The sequence below is a fragment of the Anthonomus grandis genome, chromosome 3, assembly GCF_022605725.1.
Source record: "Anthonomus grandis grandis chromosome 3, icAntGran1.3, whole genome shotgun sequence".
Lineage (NCBI taxonomy): Eukaryota > Metazoa > Arthropoda > Insecta > Coleoptera > Curculionidae > Anthonomus > Anthonomus grandis.
Window position 1 is genome coordinate 17,681,415 of NC_065548.1, and position 20,551 is coordinate 17,701,965.

The 20,551-nt window shown below is 29.2% G+C and overlaps 1 protein-coding gene across 1 annotated transcript in view; it reads left to right on the top strand.

Moving 5' to 3' along the window:
* Window positions 1-19,391, top strand: part of LOC126733831 (uncharacterized) — a 386,442-nt gene extending 367,051 nt beyond the window's left edge. The window contains exons 6-7 of the mRNA XM_050437246.1: window positions 9,711-9,874; window positions 15,643-19,391. Coding sequence (XP_050293203.1) covers window positions 9,711-9,874; window positions 15,643-15,842 — 364 coding nt within the window. The 3' untranslated portion in view covers window positions 15,843-19,391. The remainder of the gene's footprint in view (window positions 1-9,710; window positions 9,875-15,642) is intronic.
* The last annotated feature ends 1,160 nt before the right edge of the window (window positions 19,392-20,551 follow it).

Sequence of the window (20,551 nt, forward strand, 5' to 3'; positions counted from 1 at the left end):
GATGTGTTTGCATAATTTTATATTTATTATTAAAAATTTTTATTCTGATTAAAGCCATGACTATCATGATTACATTTTGATAATATATTTATTGTTTCTTATCGTTGTTAAACTTTATAAAAACCTTCTTTGCAGGATATGCAAGATATAATTAAAAATGTGTTTTATAATTTGAATGTAATCTCGTGAACTGAAAATTATCTAGATAGATAACACTTCACAAACTTATTTTTAATCAAAATTATAAAAATAGAGTTCTTCCGTCTAAGCAAAAAATGACTTTTTTTAATGATTTTTTTAATTATAGGTTTGTATTACTATTCGTCAAGTATTATACGAATATTACTAAATTCGAATCTATTCTTTGAGAAATTAAATCAATATTTAATAATAAAAACCACATATTGAGATTTTTTGAAGGTCTTCATTTTTTACATAAAAATTAAAATATCTCAACAAACGTTTGATTTAGGTATACAATATTACGCCTAAAATATGCTTAGATTTTTACGTAAAATCTAAGAATAAAATATGATACCCATATCATATTTTATTCTTAGATTAAAATTCCATTTAAATTAACGATATCTACCTCGGACATGACTAGAAATAGCAAAACTATCAAAATAATATATTTTGGTGTCCATCAATGATGCTGCCTTATTGGCAAATTTTCAATATTTCCTTATTTATTTTTTTTTATAATACATTTATGTACTTTTCGGAGGACCTATATTTATTATGTACTTGTATATTATTTTTTAATTAAAAATAATGGTTATTTATTATGCTTACCAGTTTTAAATTCAACTTTTTACAAATAACTTTTTTATTAATTTTGCTAAATGTTTTGATAACAATTTTTTTTAAATGTACTTTTGTTAAATTTAGCAGATTTTTAAATTTAGAATAAGTGAAATAAAGCACACTATTTTTTATACTAAAACTACTATTTTATTGTGATAAATAGTTTACATTAAATTTTATTTTCTCTTCTTAATATGTTTTCTAAGACTTTTATTTACCTAACTATAATCTGGATATCTTTTTGGTGATAATAAAATTTACATTTTAAATAGAGATGACAACTCTGTGAATCTTTATTAATTCATTTTAAATCACTTCGAGATCATATCATGCATAAATGCATAAACAAGAGAACAGTCTTCTCTGGATTATATTTTTTTAAGGACGATTGTAAGTAAAAATGCACTTGACTTCATTACGCATTCATTAGTAATTAATGGTGCAGTATTAATATTATATATCTTATTAAAAAATAAAACAACTGAAATGAACATACTTTTATCAATTTCATCCAGAATGACAACTGGAACTCTGGAAACTTCTCATGCAATTAAAGCAGCAGACAAACTTTAATAAGAAAAATTAATAATTGAATAAAGTCACTCTTGTCAAAACAAATATTATGTCAATTAACAAAAAGCATCAACCCTTCATTATAAATAATTTGACTTGAATTATATAAAATGAAAGCAAAATTATTACAAAAGATTTATAACAAAGACAACGAAACGTCTAAAACATATAAGAATAACCTTAAAAAAATAATTGAAAAATGTAAATATGACTATTATAAAAATGAGATAGACAAAGCGGAGCACAATTTTACAAATGTGTATAAACTTGTATTCGAGGCCACAAACACGAAAAGCGTAACACACGTTTATCCATTTTAAGCTGGTGATTCAAGTACATTTACAGACTTAAAATCGTTAGCAATTATTTATCAATGTTGAGGTAATCTTAAATTAAATACCAAAAGCAAATAATGGACGCAGACTATATAGTCGTTAAGTAACCTCATTATATCTAATGCCAGTGACTGGGAACATAATAATTCAAAAAATTAACAGTATTAAAGACAATAGTAGCTCTGATACTGACAGAATTATTCAAAAATGAATAAAAATAACCACAGTTCCAGATCAATTTAAAATATATTTCCTCCATATATAAATCAAGCGATAAAACCAAGGTTACTAATTATCGACCAATAAACTTAATAAATAGTTTTATTGCCAAAAAAATTTTAGAAGTGCATTAATAACGGACTTTTGGGCCTTTTACAATCAATCTTGATTTTGTCCATATATTAAGATGGTTTCTTGAATAAATTGAGTACTCCAAATGCCCTCCATTACTTAACAAAGCAGATCACTAATAAACTTGATAATAATGAAAAATATATAGGACTCTTTTTGGACCTGACAAAGGCATTTGGCACGATCCCTATTCTCTAGTTTTAGATATTCTGGAGAGTTCTGGAGATATATTAAGTATGCATTGAAATCCGAATTCCATTACAGTTTTGAGTTCACTATTGCTGTTGATTTATATAAATAGTTTAGCAACTTCAAAACTAGAAAATGGTACTATTATTTCTTACACAGATAACAGCACCCATAATTTTTAAAGTGGGGCAACATGTTATTGCCGGTCTCGATCTTATCGAAAATTGGTTGAACACATTGGAGTTAAGTTTAAAACTTAATAAAACGAGTTATATTGCGTTTTCAATTATCATCGCAAATCGACCACCTTTTGATGCCGTACAAGTTAAAGATTCAAATAGAATGATTAAAGAATTTTTACAATTTCAATTTTTAGATGTTGTCGTCATTGACATGCATTTGAAATAGGACTAACAAGTTCTGAGATTAGTATCAGTAATTTGTAACTATTGATGAGCATTTGATAATTGTATGAGAGTTGTATGAAAAATGTTGTACAAAATTCTTTTTTTTGTGTTTTAGAAGTCACTATTTTAGTTATAAGAATAAGGGACTTTGCATATATGTTGACCACAGTTATGAAACTAGAAATAGAACCGAATATTTTATTATACTGTCAAGGAGTAAGACAAACGCTAGTCAAAGCCGTTTTAATTATTCGGGACCAAAATTTTTAATAACTTACCAATAGAAATTATAAACAAAAAAAGAATGAAAATAATTAAAAGAGAAATAGAATTTATATTTATCAAAATAAGCACAAGTTTACTAAATTGTTATTTACTATACTACATATGCTAGTGGTTAGTTTGGATTTTTGTAGTTGTAGTTTATGTTTTATTTTAGAATTGATTTATTTTTTACGATTAAATTAGTTAGGATGACATTTAGGCCTGAGTAATATGGTTAGGAAAATTATGGAATTATTGTAATTCTTTGCACATACGGGTGTTGAGTCATCTAGGTGCTGAGTTGCAGTTTGATTTCGATATTGTTAGCATTGTATTTACTTAAATAAATTATTTAATTACTGTATGTTTTCTATGATAGTTTGATATTTGCAATAAGGTTTATTGTAGCAGCGAACATTGAGAAGTTATAATTTGTGGTGAATTCAAATTCATCCAATCTTATTTGTAATAATAGACAAGAATTTTATTTCTTACTATCTGCCTCTTGTTAAACCTTAAGATAAATCTAAAATAAATCGACAATGTTATTTTGGAAATGATAAACTTTTACTTTTCATCTTACACTTTTCATAAGAAATATTGAGATTTTGGATTTTTTCGAGCTTCTTTTCTTTGTGTTTTTAAAGCGTTTTTCAATTACAAATATTTTAATTTATTTTAATTTTTTATAATTTACAAATTAAAAAAATTAGTTTATGATTTTCTTTTTAAATTAACTCTTAAACTCATCAATAAAAATGTACATTTTAATTGTCACTTATATCACATATGCCAAAACTATAGATGAATAGCTAAGAAAGAAAAATAATAATTAAAAATTTTTTTCAGATCTTAAAATTTTATTTTTTAGTAAACTTTCTTTGGTTAATATTACATTATGCGTCAAAAAAATATTAAAATTTTATTTGCTTTTAAAAATTAAATTCTGGTTAATGACAAAAGTGATTTTGACTTAATGAAAAACAGTTTTCTTTTTAATTGTTAATTTTTAATTATTATATCAACTTAATAATAAATTAATTTTTTAGTAATATTTAAAACGTTGTTAAATATTTTTTAAGAAAAATAAATATCTAAGGATATGCGTATTTTTAAGCAGATCGTCAGAAAACTCACATGTTTTAAGATATACAAGAATGTATTAAAAATATAAAGTAATATTTTATTGTCAGAAAATATCCATGTATAGGGTAGCACTAAAGGAAATTCGAATATTCGTTCACAATGAAAAAAAATGTTGCCTGTCCGAGGGAAACGTAGGTAGGAGAAATTAGATTTTTTTCTGCACAGAATGCAAGAAGAGCGGTTGTGAACAAGCCGAGGGTCATAAAAAACTACGACTATATTGTAGTATTTAGTGATTTTTTTTTAATTTATATTTCATTTAGGGTAATGTGTAAACATAATAGAATAGAATGATAAAAACAATATACATTTTTTTAATTTGAGTTTGTACTGCATTTTTTGTACAACATATTTGTACGCTTACGTTTAAACGATTTTTCTACATAAAAGAATCTAATGCAAGTCTAAATAATTTAAATTATATTATGAATTTAAATTAAATTAGGAACAAAATATAAATGTAATAAAAAAGCAAACTATATGTTTTACATATTAGTATACAAAAAAAAACAAGTTGATATATCCGAGAAAATAAGACTTTCTAATAAATAGCAAATTTACCGTTAAAATAACTAACTTCTAAAAATTTTTTCAATAAAGAAAAAATTCAAATAATCTAAAAATGATTTCCAAACTTTTTCTAAATTCTTCTTTTCCTAAATCTCGCGCAGTGAGTCTACAAAGAGTAGCATACGAGGATTAAACATATGTTTACTATTTTATATAATATACATCTAGGTTCGGGTAAATTAATGAATTGGAAATTTTACGTAAAATGCAGAATAAGTATTGTTTAAAATAATTTCGAAGATTACATAAGCAAAACGTCAACTAGAGCAAACTAGACCTTTTTAGTCACTCTTATATTCGGGTTGCTCTTAAATAATTAATTTAATAAATGATGTAGAGGGCAAATAGTCAATATAGTTGTCATATTTTAAGCTATTAATAATAACTAAACCTAAAAATGTATTAAAATATCTCACTGTAACTTGTGTTAAAATATCTACTAAAAAAGTTACACTTTTTTAGTAACATAATGCTGCACAACAGTTTAAGTAAAATTATTTTTTATCAAAAAATAGACATTTACTGATAGGAATATAGATACGGGATATAGATATGAGACTAAACTATTTTTAATCAATAAGTTACACTTTTCATGAAATATGTGATAATTAGTAAAAATATTAAAAAATACATAAACAAAAAATATATTTCTTAAAAATGTAAATATTAAAGCTAAAACATTTAATCCAAAGTAAGTTTTTATGAATAATAAACATAAACTTTGATTATTCATAAAAAAATTAATTTTTTTAAAAATTTATTTAACCCATATTATAATTGTAAAAATCAACACTAAATTTTAGGAGATTCTTGCTTCGAAAAGTATTTATTAGGCTTATTAATGATACAAGCTACAAAATACTGAAACGACTTATCAGCTTTACATTAATCTAAAATAAAATCACTCGACTTTATCTCTGCATATAATGATAATTCTAACTCATGTTGCTGCATTACATCCTACACGAGTCAGTGATGCTGTTTATAATTTCGTCATCACTGCTATCGCTGCTCTGGAATAGTTTTCGAATATGTGATGGTTTCTTTGGAGTATTTTTTTTTAATTATCACTAAATTTAATTTTTTTGTTCTTCTATTTCTTCTTTAATTGGGTTTCTGTTAAAATAAAAGATATATTTTTTTTGCCTACCATGCTCTTTTTGAGGTTGTGCTTTTGGAGAAATATTTTGTTCTTTAGAGGTTAAAGGAATCGTCTCAGAAATACTATTGCTTACTTAAATTTTCTTGAGATGGTAGTGGCCGATCTGCAATACTGGATAATAAATATTCAGATTCATCAAATATATTCTCATTGAGGTGAATTATTCCAGTCACTCTAAGACCGGCAATTATATCTTTAAGAGTGAACGCTATTTCAAAAACTTTCCCAGCAATTTCGCAAACGTCGTAAATAGTTATTGATTTACATGCATTTCCTGGTGTTAGCAATTCAAGGCTAACTGCCTTAACTTTATTAATTAACGTTAATATTCGTAGTTTTCAAAAATTAGCAAATGATGCTGTTCCAAAATGAACTTCGCGTGTTGTATGAAGTGCGCTATAAACTTGACGAAAACATCTTCATTTGACCAACCACTGGGATTAGTTGCGCCAACAAAGCCAGATGAAGCCCCTTTTAACATATGTACTTTTAGGTGAACTCACTCAATGTTTGTGGAAAACACAAACATTGGGGGTACTGAATTACTCCATTTACAGCTGTAACTATTCTATCATTGGATCTACGCTCTCTAAATGTCATGGTTCCAAATCGCTTGGCACCTTTTGTGGCAAAAATTTTCGGCGGATTGTGAACTGTAGAACAACCACCTTTATCTGCGTTCCATATTTGGTGTGGTTGAAAGTTCGCTTTATCTAATATTTTTTTAAAATTGGAAAAAATTGACCTACTGTATGTTATAAGTGCTGCCAATTGTGATAAACTAGTAGCCTCAGGTATTGGTAGAGATTTTTCAGGATTTTGTTCACGAAACAATCGAAACCGTCTTATCCCAGCAGTTTTATTTTCTTCCCATGCACCAGGCATTTTTTTATAATTGGCTTTTGCATAGTCATAGTTTCCTTGCCTGATAGATCGTTAAACCATAATGAATATGTGCAGTTTGTTTTAGTTATTTAATTAGTTGTTCTTGTTTCTCTGCTGAGAATATTCGATGGAAATCAAATCGAGGTTTATATGAAAAAATATTGTTACTGTCTTGGTTTGCTTTAATTAATTATATCGACCCACAGCAGATTCTAAGATATTATATTTTTGAAAGCAATTCGTATTGGTTTCTTATTTAGCAAAACTTCTACCTGCTGCCTCCAGTGCCTTCTTAGTGGAAATTGGCCTTTCTACTGCGGCGCATGATAAAACTTACAAAATAAAAAAAGCAAAAATTATAATATTTATAAGTCATTAATGTACTAGAAGACATGTCCTTTAGTAGCCCATCCAGCATTAATATGTATTCCCCGATATAAATATTTCGGTATAAATAACTTATTGATGTAAAAATATATACCTTTACAGGTACAACTGTCCCTGGGAACAGTCCACTCCCCTAATTCTTTTTCTCCTGGTCTGGAATCGAACATTCACTAGTCAGTAGCTATGCAGTTCATTATACTACCACATAAAGAGCTTCCTTTGGATATTCATAACCGGACTTGCAAATATACTAGCAAAACTGTAACTCATTTGGCAATATTGCAATTTAGTATGATATCTATAAATATTTCTCTAATACCAGGGGTTGAACTTTCGCAATATGCATCACCCAGTGAACACGAGAGTATTCTTTGTCGTTTGATTTTCTTAAAAATTCTTCCTCTCTCTTGACACCAGTCGAGCGTTCTAAGTAGGAGTTCCCTTGGGAAGAAAATTATGGCCTAAGCTGCTGTGACCATTCAAACCGATTTTTAAGCTCTGAAGGTATTCCTATACTACATATACTGAAGGTATTCCAGTATATACAATGATATATTCACCCATACCTGTGTAATGTAGCGAGAAGTTCTCTTTTGGAGAATAGTCATTGGTGGTATCTAACTATGTCCCACGATGCATCCATAGAAACGGAAAATTAGACAAAGAATAATCAGGTAGTGGCTGGTTGACAGATGATGCGGAAATCAATTGGAACCTTTGTCTTAGATCTTTCCCCAGTCAGAAGTTAAATGTATTATTCAGGCCAGACTCCACACTCCAATATACCATTAGAGGTTCTAAATTAAGAAACGTAAAAACGACACCTCGCTCCTATATACCTATATCAAATATGAGAGTACAAAATTTGATTTGAATAGTCACAGCTTTATTATTATTTTAAAGATGTATATTAGACTAGGATGGTTCGGTCCTAAAAATGGTATGCTATCATTAGAGCTGCAATATATATTTTTATTACAAACATGCGCATCATTAAGAAACATCTTAAATTTATAAATACTAAAGCAAGACAAAATGAATCATTTTTAAAATAAAAAAGATGAAAGGCATATTTTTAGAATTAAATATTGGACTTGATGGTAACCTGTTAAATATTTTTTGACGTAAATAATAAACAATTTGTATAAACCGTAAAATAAAGCAAACAAAATTGTAGAGTTTTTAATTTTTACAATTTTGTAGGCAAGACACAGGCAAATCTATTTATTTCATTGTGGAAAAAAATAAACACAGTTTTATGCAAATTGTAAAAAAATAAATTCTTAAATTTGAAGCAACCTGATTTTAACTAGGGTATCACAGTTACTGCTTTAAGGGCATTATTGTAAAGAAAAAAGTCAATAATATAGGCTAGTATAAAAAAAATATTTGCTTATAAAATAATTAATACACATATTGACAAAGTTAATAGAAGATTTTCTGCATACTAGGTTTTATCAATAAACCAAGAATCAAACACAATTTTCGATTTGCTAACATTGAAACAACCGGAGCCACAATTTGTTTATTTTATCGACCCCTACTAAACTATAAAGTCTATTTGGAATGTCGGAATGTACATCAGTTAACAACAAATGGTTTAAACTCCCAAGCCGCATATGTCGGGATATCAAACAAACTCCGTTGGCATGGCCCGGGTAAATGGGAGAAATACTACGATTCGGAATATCCATAGAATTCCAAATGTCATTTGTACGGTATTGGCGCAACATATTATCTGCTGACGAGAGAGGGGACCAAATTTATATTTATTCCAGGGTATGAACGGGATAGTAGCAATCAAATGTTTGTAGTTTAATTAGGGAATAGAAGGGATTCAGAGTTAACGTATACCACAAATTTTGGGGTTTAAGAATATACAAATATATCAAAGATGGGGGTTATAAATATTAGGCTTTATTAAAAAATATATTCTGTGTTAAAGTAAGGCTCGGCTAAGGAAAAGTTGCTCCAAGTTAAGCGTACCATTTGCTACATTGAACCTTATTTTTTTTATATTTTAAATGTTATTTTTTCAAAAAAAAGTTTTATTGTTCGGAAAGTTTAATCGTAAATGTATATTGTTTTGATAGAGTTTGATCAGTTAGATTAAATGCATGTCAAAAATTATAAATAATTACTTATTAAATAAATAAAATATAATTTAATTAAATTTTAACAAACATTTCATTATAATAATTTGTTATGTTTCCTTCGAACATCATATTTATATTATGACGGTAAATTTTTAATTACTTTGCATTTATTGAACCGATTTAATCAGGTATTGTTTAATGTATTTTCGAAATTGGTATTGGGAACTACTTTTTTAATCTCTAAATGTAATTTAATATGAATTATTAAATGTAAATTTGATTAATTAATTCCCCAATATTACAAAGATAGATGAGAACTATGAGACTTTTAATTCATATTTCTGCTTACTAGCTTTCTGAGGTCTATGCGAACAGGACTAAAAAAAACACTTTAATGTTAGATATTAATGTAAATCATGCAACTTAAAACTCTAATAATTATGTTTTTTTATAGATTTCCACATGATTTTATAATTCAAGCCTAATTTATTAAGAGTGTCATACTAATGAATATATAAAAGGGATTTTTTTGTTTCAGCCATCCCAACGATATAACCCTGCCATCTCCATCTGGTTTTCCAGCTGTAGTACCAAAGGGAAACAAGGAAGCTATCTTAAGTAGTATTGCGGATTCATACCTAAATCAAAAAGATCAAGCCCAAAAGAAGTACAAGAAATTGAAAAAGAATTCAAAGAGATACCGTAAGTATTAGTGTATTTAATTTTTTTTATTACCTCCATGATCTGAGCCCTATTTTTCTAAGATCTTTTTGATAGAGATCTTACTGGAGTTCAATAATAAGAAAGTTTTGTAGGCAGAATAATAGTGATTCAATTAATATTTTTGTAAAACATTGCCTTTGAACCTCAAAATCATTTCGAGTTATGAACAAACCACAATTTAGAATGAAGACAAAGATTCTAAAAGTATTCAGTAGAAGGTGTGCCTTCTTTATCAGGGCAATTAGGATTTATTTACTATTTGAGAAAAAAATATTTTAAAATTCGTTACATACATCAGTTTAGATAATCAAGGCCATAATAAAGTAATAATTAGTCTAATAGCGTAGTAAATATTTAATTTTGGTTTAACTCAGGATAATTGAAATCTTACTAGGCTTATTTTAGAATTCATCAAATATGAATAGGTTAAATTAGGGAAATTATTATCTAAATGATTCAGGATTTCAATAAGTTGCCTGGCAAAATGATTTTTACTTTGATTACCTGTTTATTAAGAAAAAAGTAGATAAAAAGAAGTAAGCTACAAATAAAACAGAGGTTGATAAAACAGTAGGTACACTAAAGAATAAGAAGTCACTAGGCTTTAAATACTTACGAAGTGAAATATTAAAGGACAGTAAATAATTAATTAACCAAGCCAATAGTTTCATTTAATAAATAAGGTTCTAGAAATTGGCCATTTCTCAAAAGTCTTAAAAAAGCTATGATCAAACCTTTTTCTTCTTGTTCTTTAAGTACCTATGCGTTTGGGCTGTTGGCAATCATGTTGGCAATTATAACTTTTTTGTAACAGCGCGAAATAGTTTTACTGACTTTTTTCCAAGCCGAGTTCATAGGTTCCACAATCATGCTGTTCTTCTTCTTCCGCGACCTCTTTTACCCAATAATTTCTTTGTATTATAGTTTGCAATAGGGAGTATCAATCCTAATGTCTCGGCATTCGAGCATTTTTCTAGATTTTTAGCGGTGGCTTCTGTAAGTGTCAAGGATTTTACGCCATACAATAAAACAGAAAAGACATAGCAGCTAAAGTGCTTTTGTTTTAAGAGATATGTTGTGACTTTGAATCACACTCATTTTGTGAAATATCGTCTTTAATTTTCCTATACGAAATTTTATTTCTTGTGCACTGTTTCATTGGACATTTATGATGATTGCAAGGTACCATCTTCCAAGCAATATTGTTGAACAGTATTATGCTACCTTTCAATTCGAATTCCATCGATATAAAGGTGATCTCTATTTATATATCTTTTGCTGATGAATATCTGTTTCGTTTTCTTTACGTTAATATTAAGTCCATATTGTTGACTATATATGATATGGTCCATTAACCTTTGCAGTGCTTCGAAGCTATCTGCTATTGGATATATGGTATCATCGGCGTATCGAATATTATTCAGTATAATACTGTTCAAAAGGATACTTTCTTCTACTCCGTTAATGGATTCGTTCAAACATTTTTTGGAATATAAGTTGAATATCAATGGCAAGAGGACACATCTCTGTCTGACCCCACGTTGCATTTTCATCTGTTTCATTCGATTTTCATAAAGCATGCCGTCTGATTCCAGTAGAGATTTGAAATTAATCTGATATCTTTATCGTCCAAGCCGACCTTTTCCAGGATATTGATCATTTTTTGATGTTAAACGCAACCAAATGCTTTTTCATATTCAATTAGATATGCGTAGATATCACAGTTGACGTCTCTGCATCTCTGGATTAGGACTTGAACTCCAAAGTGTGCCTCTCTTATTCTGACTGCATTTATAAAACTAAATTGGTTTTCGAATATCTGTTCTTTGCATTTGTTGTAAATTTTTCTGTAAATGCTTTTAAGAAACAATTTTAGCATATGACTCAGCAGACTGATGGTCCGATATATTTTGCATTTGTTTTGCTCCAGGTTTTTCGGGCAATACTATAAATTCTGATTGCCGCCATTTTCCTGGGATTTTTCTAGAGTAAAAGATTCTATTAAAGATGTTGGCAATTCAGGCTATTTCATTATCATCCAATAGCTTTAGAAATTCATCCTCTATGTTATCTGGTCCCACTGCTTTTTTGTTTTATTGCTAGTTCTACCTTATGGATAAGTATAAGTAATCCTTTAGCTTCTTCCAATAGTAAATACGTGACCTCCAATCTTTAATCCTCAAAAAGATTTTCTGCGACTTCTACCTGTTTTTCATATCATGTTTATCAATAGTTTTTTAAATCGTGTCTATGATCTTCAAATCTAATGTAGCCACTTTTTATTAGATTTCTATTTTTTATAAAAATGGACTGATGTTGAAAGTCTTTAATAGAGTGGCACTTATGCTCGGCAGCTTATTAGTCTAAAGAATGCTAATTGGTGATGGGTTGGTATAAATTATTTTATAGATGTTTACCGTTTAAATTATGGGCGCCATCCAGTTTGATGTGTTTATTTAAAGTGCAGTCGGAAGAACCTTTAACTGGGAAATTGGTTCTTACATAAACAAAAAGGATGTAAAGAAATGTAACGTATAGTAAAACATAAAATAAGCTTCAATTATTAACGCTACTATATTATAGAAATATGTAATTTCTGCTTAATATTCATTATCTAACCTTTCACTCAAATAAATAAATCATTGTTATAAAAATTATCAGGCAGTTTCTTTTTAAAGTACAACCCTTGAAATCAAAACTCTATACACCAAAGTTATAAAGCATAAAAAAATCAATAAGCCGCCAGTATGTAACTATCCTTTGGTCAAAGTCAGCAATCTACCGCACAGTACAATGTACATCATGTATGTAGTAAATCAAATAAAATAAATATACCTTTTAATGTGATTGCTTATACAGGTCGTGTTATCGTGAGCTACGTATTATCAAAATAATGGCAACACCGCTTGGTTGCGGCTTGCAGGCGGCGGAATTTTTCGTTATTAATTTTTATTTTTTGAACCGGGAGTCAGCAGATCTCACTTTGCTGTGTTACTGCACGTTACATTAATAATTTTTGAGCATTATTTTCGTGTTTTTTTCACTATGGCTGTTTATACCCCTTCCGAAAGAGTTCAACTAATTAAATGATTTTATGGAGGCAATTCGGCAGTACAATGTAGAGATTTGTTTTTAGTAACATTTGAGAATAGACCGATTAATTGTTGAAGAACGGTTTTAAATGTGGTTACAAATTTTGAGACATCTTTTTGTCTTCAAGATTGTAAAAAATGCCACACAAAACGTCAAGAACCACCTGTTGAAGTGGTCCAGGATATAGAACGGCGGGAAGAAATGGTTTGCAGTACCCTAGAACTTTATTCGACATGTTCCACTAGAAGTGTTGGAGAGGAACTGGGAATGAGCAATAAAACTGTTGCTCGTATCTGGAAAAAATAAGGGTACAAATGTTTCAAGTATTCAAAAACTCAGGAAATATTTCCTGAAGACCAGTGGCAAAGAATGGAATTTTGTGAAACCATGATGGAAAAGGAAAATGAAAACAAATATTTTTTTTTTTAATATTTTGTTTCTGTTGAATCTTCTTTTCCATTACATGGCAAACACAATCCTTCCATTGTTCGTTATTGATCTCAAGAAAAGGAGCACAGAAGTTTTCAGTTTCGTACCCAGTATCCTCTGAAATTGAATGTTTGGGCAGGTATTTTGGGCGACAATGTTATAGGGCCATTTTTTATTGATGGCACTTTAAACGCCCAAAAGTACCTTGAGTTGCTGCAAAACAAAGTTCTTCCTGCCATTCAAATCCTACCTGATGTAGACCTGGGATCGGTTTATTTTCAGCAAGATGGCTGTCCTGCTCATAACGCGGCTAGGGTAAAAGAATTATTAACAAATACTTTTCCTAGCCGCCTTATTAGTAAGACTGGTGATATTAAATGGCCTCCTAGATCTCCAGATTTGTCTCCAAATGACTTTTATCTGTGGGGTTACCTTAAGGAGACCATTTACAAGCATGAATTTAGTAGGCCAACAAATTAAGAGGACTTGGGAAATAAAATTGTCGAAGGTGCCAATTCCATTTTACCTGAAACTCTTTTGGAGGTGCGAAATAGCTTTTACGATAGGTTAAGTTTTTGTTTAGCGAAAGAAGGCGGTTTATTTGAGCCTTTAATTTAAAAAATGATATGTTGTTAAGTTTGTTCATTAGTGTTTTATTTCTGATTTTTTATTATATTTTTATCAGAGTTGATATTTTATTTTTTATTAAAATAACGCTTTAATTTTCATTATACAAAACACAGCATATTAAACATTTTAAGATTACAATTCTATGCGGGTTTTACACATTGTCATGTCTGTAAAACCCGCATTAGAATAAAAATATTTTAAAAATGCCTGAATTTTCGCGTAATATTTTGGGACATTTTGTCGCCAAATGACGCAGCTCCCACGAAAGTCAGATGTTTATTAAATCCGTCTTTGGGCCGGCCGAGGCGGTGCTCTGTCGCAGGCACTCGTACATGCGCGACGTTGCAAAATTTCGTCTCTATGCCGTTTCCTATAAGTAACGAACCCAAACACGATCTGTATATAATACTATCAGTAATAATACATATATACTATTTAAAAAAATTTTCACATTACGTGGCTAGTGTTGCTATAAGTAACCATGAGGTCGAATCCCAACCTCGAGAAATTGAATTTGTTTACCTGAAGAGCACTCCATTTAGAAAGAAAGGCAAAACGCAATTTCTGGGTACCTCTTAGATTGATAATCTCACGCAGGCCCAGTCTTGCAAGAATTGACAATACAACGTTGCCCCACTTAGATTCAAATTATAGGAAAAACGCCGTATTGAAAATGCCAATACATAAAAAGTTAACTTGAGCATGGCGTACGTGACCAATGGCAAAGAACAGACAGATAGAAAAATCACTTTAGTCAGAGAGATAGAGAGAGAAAAACAACCTGATACTTGCTTAAAATTAAAACGAAGAGCAGCTAAGGCCATCTAGGAGTTCTAATTTTTTACAATGCCATTAATCCACTTTACACTAGATGTTGCGATCAGTAATATTTTCATACAATATTAAATTACTATGTTATAAAAGCAAGCAATAAAAATGCTACAGTATTTAAATCAATTTACAAATAAGGATCAGAACAAACTATAAATAACGATCGACTTATATGTATTATAAGTTCTGTTAGTAAGATTCCCAAAAAAAAAAAATCCTTATCAATGCGCGTTTAGAGAGCATGCGTCAACCGAGTATGTACAGCTAGTGCCAAGCTAGTTAACACTATTCACTTAAATATAGATGGAGTGGATAAACTAAATGTGTATTTATAGATTTGGCAAAGGCATTCGACATCGTTGATCACGCTATTTTAAAAGAAATCCTTGAAAATAATAGTATTCGAAGGCTCTTGCTTAAACTACTTGACATATAGGTTACTCTTTATGCGGCTCTAGTAATATTGCCTTATGATGCAAAAGTGTAGCAAGTTTCCAATTTTATGCTAAATTATTTGAAAATTATCACACATTATTAATATCAGAAGGAACTTGAAATAAAAATAAATCAGCCCTCTATTAAATCTTTTAAACTCCTATACCTCTAAAGCTTTCCAATGCCATCAATTTCGGTTATAAACCTGCAAAGCAATAAAAATGAAACCGAAACATGAAAAAAAATTTACACATAAACCTGCTTTATCTCTCAAAAGATTACCCGGTGCATTTGTTTTTTTTAATCAAACACTATTTCGTTTTTTATAGGCGCCCCACGCGACTGCAGAGTATCACAGTGGTCTGAATGGAGTCCATGCAGTAAATCCTGCGGCATAGGCGAGATGCAACGGAAAAGAGAAGTGATAAAACATGCCAGAAGGGGTGGCAGACAGTGTCCGCCGTTGACCGAAACAAAATGGTGTGGAAGCGCCCGATCGTGCAACAAGGAGTACTTCAATTGGCAATAACTGTAAAAAATATGGTCACTTTAATGTATATCTTTGCCAAAAATGGGTTGTCGGGTTATTGTCGGGGCAACCACTGAAGACTGAGAACGGTTGTAGTAATCGACAGTGCCGTTATTGAACTACAAACTTAAACCATGTGTTATTGCTATAGGGAGTTAAAAATTATGTTTTATACACTGCCAAGCACTAGTAGAATTATAGGTAAAAGTTGACGTATAAGATATTTAAATGGTTTGGTTACAGATGAAGTTTTTTTGAAATCCTAATTTTGTAAATTTGCTTAAGACTAACTATTTTTATTAGTATTGCGTGTACCTACAATTTTTCAGTAGAGCTGCTTTTAACTAGATTAACTCATTTTTCTAAAAAATATTAATAGCTCTTGATTTATATGTAATTTTCGAAAAAGTTAAAAGAAAGTTGGTTACATAATTTTTTATCGTAGCTTTGTAAGGTAAGATTGCAATGCATTTTATTCAATTGTTAATCTTAGAGGGTATCTGGTAAAATTAAAATATAATATTACAGATTCCCTATATTTATTTCAGATACAACTTGTCAAGCAAACATCTTTAAGATCAAAGAGCGAGAAAACGTCGTATTTATTAATTCTTGTTTTAAAATTAAAGATTTTGAAAACTTATATTTTATCGACAGTATCATCAATAAATGATGGAAAATATGTTACAGGATGTTCGATATGGTCATTGAGTTAGACGGTAAACCGGAAATAGAAATTAATTACTATAAGCATAGTTAGAATCGTACCATGTGTGGGGCGCCAAGGTGCTTTTTTTAGCATTTTATGACAAGAAAAATTTTGTATGAAAAATCCAACATTATAATAGAAATATTTCGAAGTATGCAGCATATTGCCGATAAAAGTCGATTTCCAGCTAAATCCTTTCGAGGCCCAACACCACCCTAAAAATAAGATAATCATGTTCCGTTTAGATCGTTTTTCTTGAAGGGCGGTAATATATAATTGGATGCTTATACCCTGAAAAACAGTGGTGGTTCGTAGTTTACTTATTCAGTAAATACGACAGGTAGGTAGGTACAGGAGGGTAGGTAGAGGAGTGGGTAATTAGAAAAAAACGCTACTTGCAAATAAGCAAAAGAAGTTTTGTATGATTAATTTCCAATGAAAAATTGATAGAACTTTTTTTTATTCTAAAATAAATAATCATTGATTGTTAATGTTTTATTTTAATTTTAAATTTTTTACATCCTTGTGATATCTTTAATTATTTCTTATATATGGTTCATAATATTTCATAATTTCCAGGCAAGTTCTTTGTAAGCAGTTCTTTGTAATATTTAGATCCACTTTTTATTTCTTCTGGGTGGCTCGCAATATAATTGACATGAGACAAAAGTTTGAGATAAAGAAATTATACGTACTATATTTTCTTATTATTTATATATTTGACAGCTGTTAAGTTATTTAACCAGAAAAGTTATTTTAATTATTTTCTAGGTCTTGACTTAAGTGAAGAGCTTTTGAAAAAATCTCTTCATTCAGCATACAATTTTTGGAAAATTAGTGAATAACTTCATCTTTATCTGCCCGGTCATTATGATTTGTAAAACAAGCAAAATGAATGCATTCTAGGGTATACCAAGCAAATAAATCTCTCTTTCAATTCTAATATCTTCTAGCTTGGCATTAAAGAAATTGCGAACCAATATTCATACGAACTTCTCATCTTAAAATTGGCTAAGAGTTCCTTGGTTAAAACTTGTTTACATAATTCAATAATATCGTGTATATTTCGGATATGTGGACTAACTTCCTGTTTATTTATAAGTTTGGAAACATTTCGTTAATATTTAAAGTATTGTCAAATTGCCTTACACATTTATATATTAGTAGAATTGCATTTACTGGGTGCGCATGAAATGTTCACTATATTGGTAAATTTTCATAATAATTTGCTAAAATTAAATAATAAACGTATTTTTTTGGTGTTATTGGTTACTAAACTAATGAGCAAAATCCAAGTTGTTTTTATTCGGTCAGTCTACTGACCTTAAGAACATACCATTATATATTCATATTCATTTGCAAAATAATCTACGTAATTTTTTTGGTGGGTAATTTTTTAGGACTACTTATATAACCTAAATACTGTTTTCTTTGCAATAATTTTAATTATTTTAACCATAATATAAAAATAACTTATTATAATTACCATATTAGTTCTAGAAAAATCCTAATTTTCATTTCAGTGTTTAATTAATTAAAAAAAAAACGCCAATTTTTTCTCCCTATAGCAAATTTTTTATAACATACACTAGCCGATCAAAAAGTGTTAATAAAAGATTACTGACCAGTCCCTGTGAAGAACAATGGATGTGCAAGTTATTCGTATAAGAAATTTGTAGACGTATTTTGACTGAAACTTCAAGTCAAATATGCATGTGTGTTTTTTATGTGCTTATACAAATAGATTTGTAGAAAAATATAAATCTAATGCTTAAATATTACTTTTTTCCATGTAGACAATCAATGTAGTTTGGCTTTTTTAACCAGTTTAAATATTTTTTCTTTTCATTTTTGTACATATTTTGGGCTGGTCTTATTCACTAAGAAAACTTATTTATACGCCGAGAAAAAATAGTTAATATTCTAAACACAATAAATCAAATTCTAAATAGACCTAAAAATATTAACGAGGTAAAATATTAAAATAATAATAAAATGTTTAATTTAAAATTTAAATAATTTGTCTTTCGCACAAGTAACCTTACTATCATTTAAAAAATTAACTATATTTTCTAGACCATATTTTGTCACTATGGTATAAACGGGACTTTATTTTCGCTTTACTGTGTAGCTACGTATACTCTGTCACTAATTAAAATTTTTTCCTCAATGAGGAACAACTATTTATTTTATTATCTAACATATGTTAAATTACTGAGTAGCAAAATGTTTATAATTTGTTTTTATTACATGCGCCTTCTATAAACTAATTTTTAGTTTACTCAATATTTAAACCAAAAAGAGAATAACTTAAGATTTTTAGTAGAAGCTACATTTCATAAAATTTATTAACGTTAAATATAGCTTCTGCTTTTTTTGTTTAGATTTAAGAAAGCAGTAAAAACTGTTTTTTAACAAACTTTCATATTGTATTATTCTAAGTATAATAATTAATAATATATTATATTTTATAGTCCAAATAATAAAAATGGCATACATGTTTCAGCAGATTTGGACTATAAAAGTTGTAAAGTGGATGTAACAATGTGTATAATAATAAATCTTATAACTAATAAGTTTGTTAATAGCGTATTAATTTTGAATTAATCAAGTGGTAAGCGTTCATCTTATATTTTAGACATATCATGTGTTGTGTAACTCGTGGCCCTGATCAAGGCATATATTAAATTAAAATTTCGAATTTTCATCTCTCAAATCTTAAATACGTTTACTACTTGACCTGTTAGTTTTTTCGACACTTTTCTGTTCATTTTCCAAGTATAAACTATAGTTTATAATAATTGTACTACGAATGAAATAAACGTTATATTTAGATAAAATGAGAAGTCGTCTTTTTTCTACATAAATTTAAATGATAAATATAATAGGCATGAGAACTAAAAACAACGGAAAATACCAAATGAGGCTAATTAAGCTTAAGTTTGCTTTTTCAGTTGGACTTCAGAAAAAAATGATTAACAAAAAAACTCTCTTGAAAATTAAGGTTTAGAAGTTTTTTTTAGCAATTTAGTTATATTGTTAAACATAAATAAGTTAATTATGAATAGCTCTTGTTTTTAAAGTTTTCTGGTGAGCTATATCCAAAGATTATTGGACTTGTTAATCTAGGTATAATAAAATCAAATTTACTAAATATTTAGTTTCTTCCTTTTGTGCAACATAGAATTACAAACTTTTAAATGTTTAAGCTCCCGAAAATTCAATCGGTTTCTTACTCCTACAAATGCGTGTATGTAGTAATACTGCATTTATTCCTTTAAGAGTATCAATTCTCTCTAAGAGCTCCCCTAGACGCTCAATTATACTGCACAATATTGGGGTTTGTCCAATATGGGATATTATTAATATGGGATAATGGGATATTATTGTGCGTCTAAAGACAATATTGTGTTAACCGCGCAAGTACTCAAAAAAAATTGAACGTGTTTGAAATTAATTGCGCAATATATCATTTGTGCGTGTAGGGAGAAGGTTGTACAATTATTTATTTTGGTCAGTTCATTTGAGTTAACGGTACTATGGCGAAGCGTAATGAAGACCGTGAATTTATCATTAAGTTTTTGCAACTATATCGCGAATATCCAGCTTTATGGAAAATTAAAAGTACAGAGTACAGTGATAGAAACCTAAAAAATAAATGAGAAGAAAGGAAATTTGGACATGGATGAGCAAAATACATCAGAGGCAGAGGTAAGTGAAAGACAAAGTCCTATTTATTTATTACATATTACATATTAATTTTAAACAACTAGGAGACTTTCTCTTCGTTATTGAAGTAATCACAGAACTTTTGTCTCACATTTTTTGCAGAAATTGATGCGTTTCGTCCTCGTAAGGGCTGTAGGGAATGTAACTGGGTTTGTTCTATATTAATATTTGTACTATTGTCGGAATGATTGCTTTTTGATATATCTGTATACTGGCATTTCATTTTGCCTCTCAGAAATTTGTAAAGATAGCAGCAAGCTAAGACTATTAT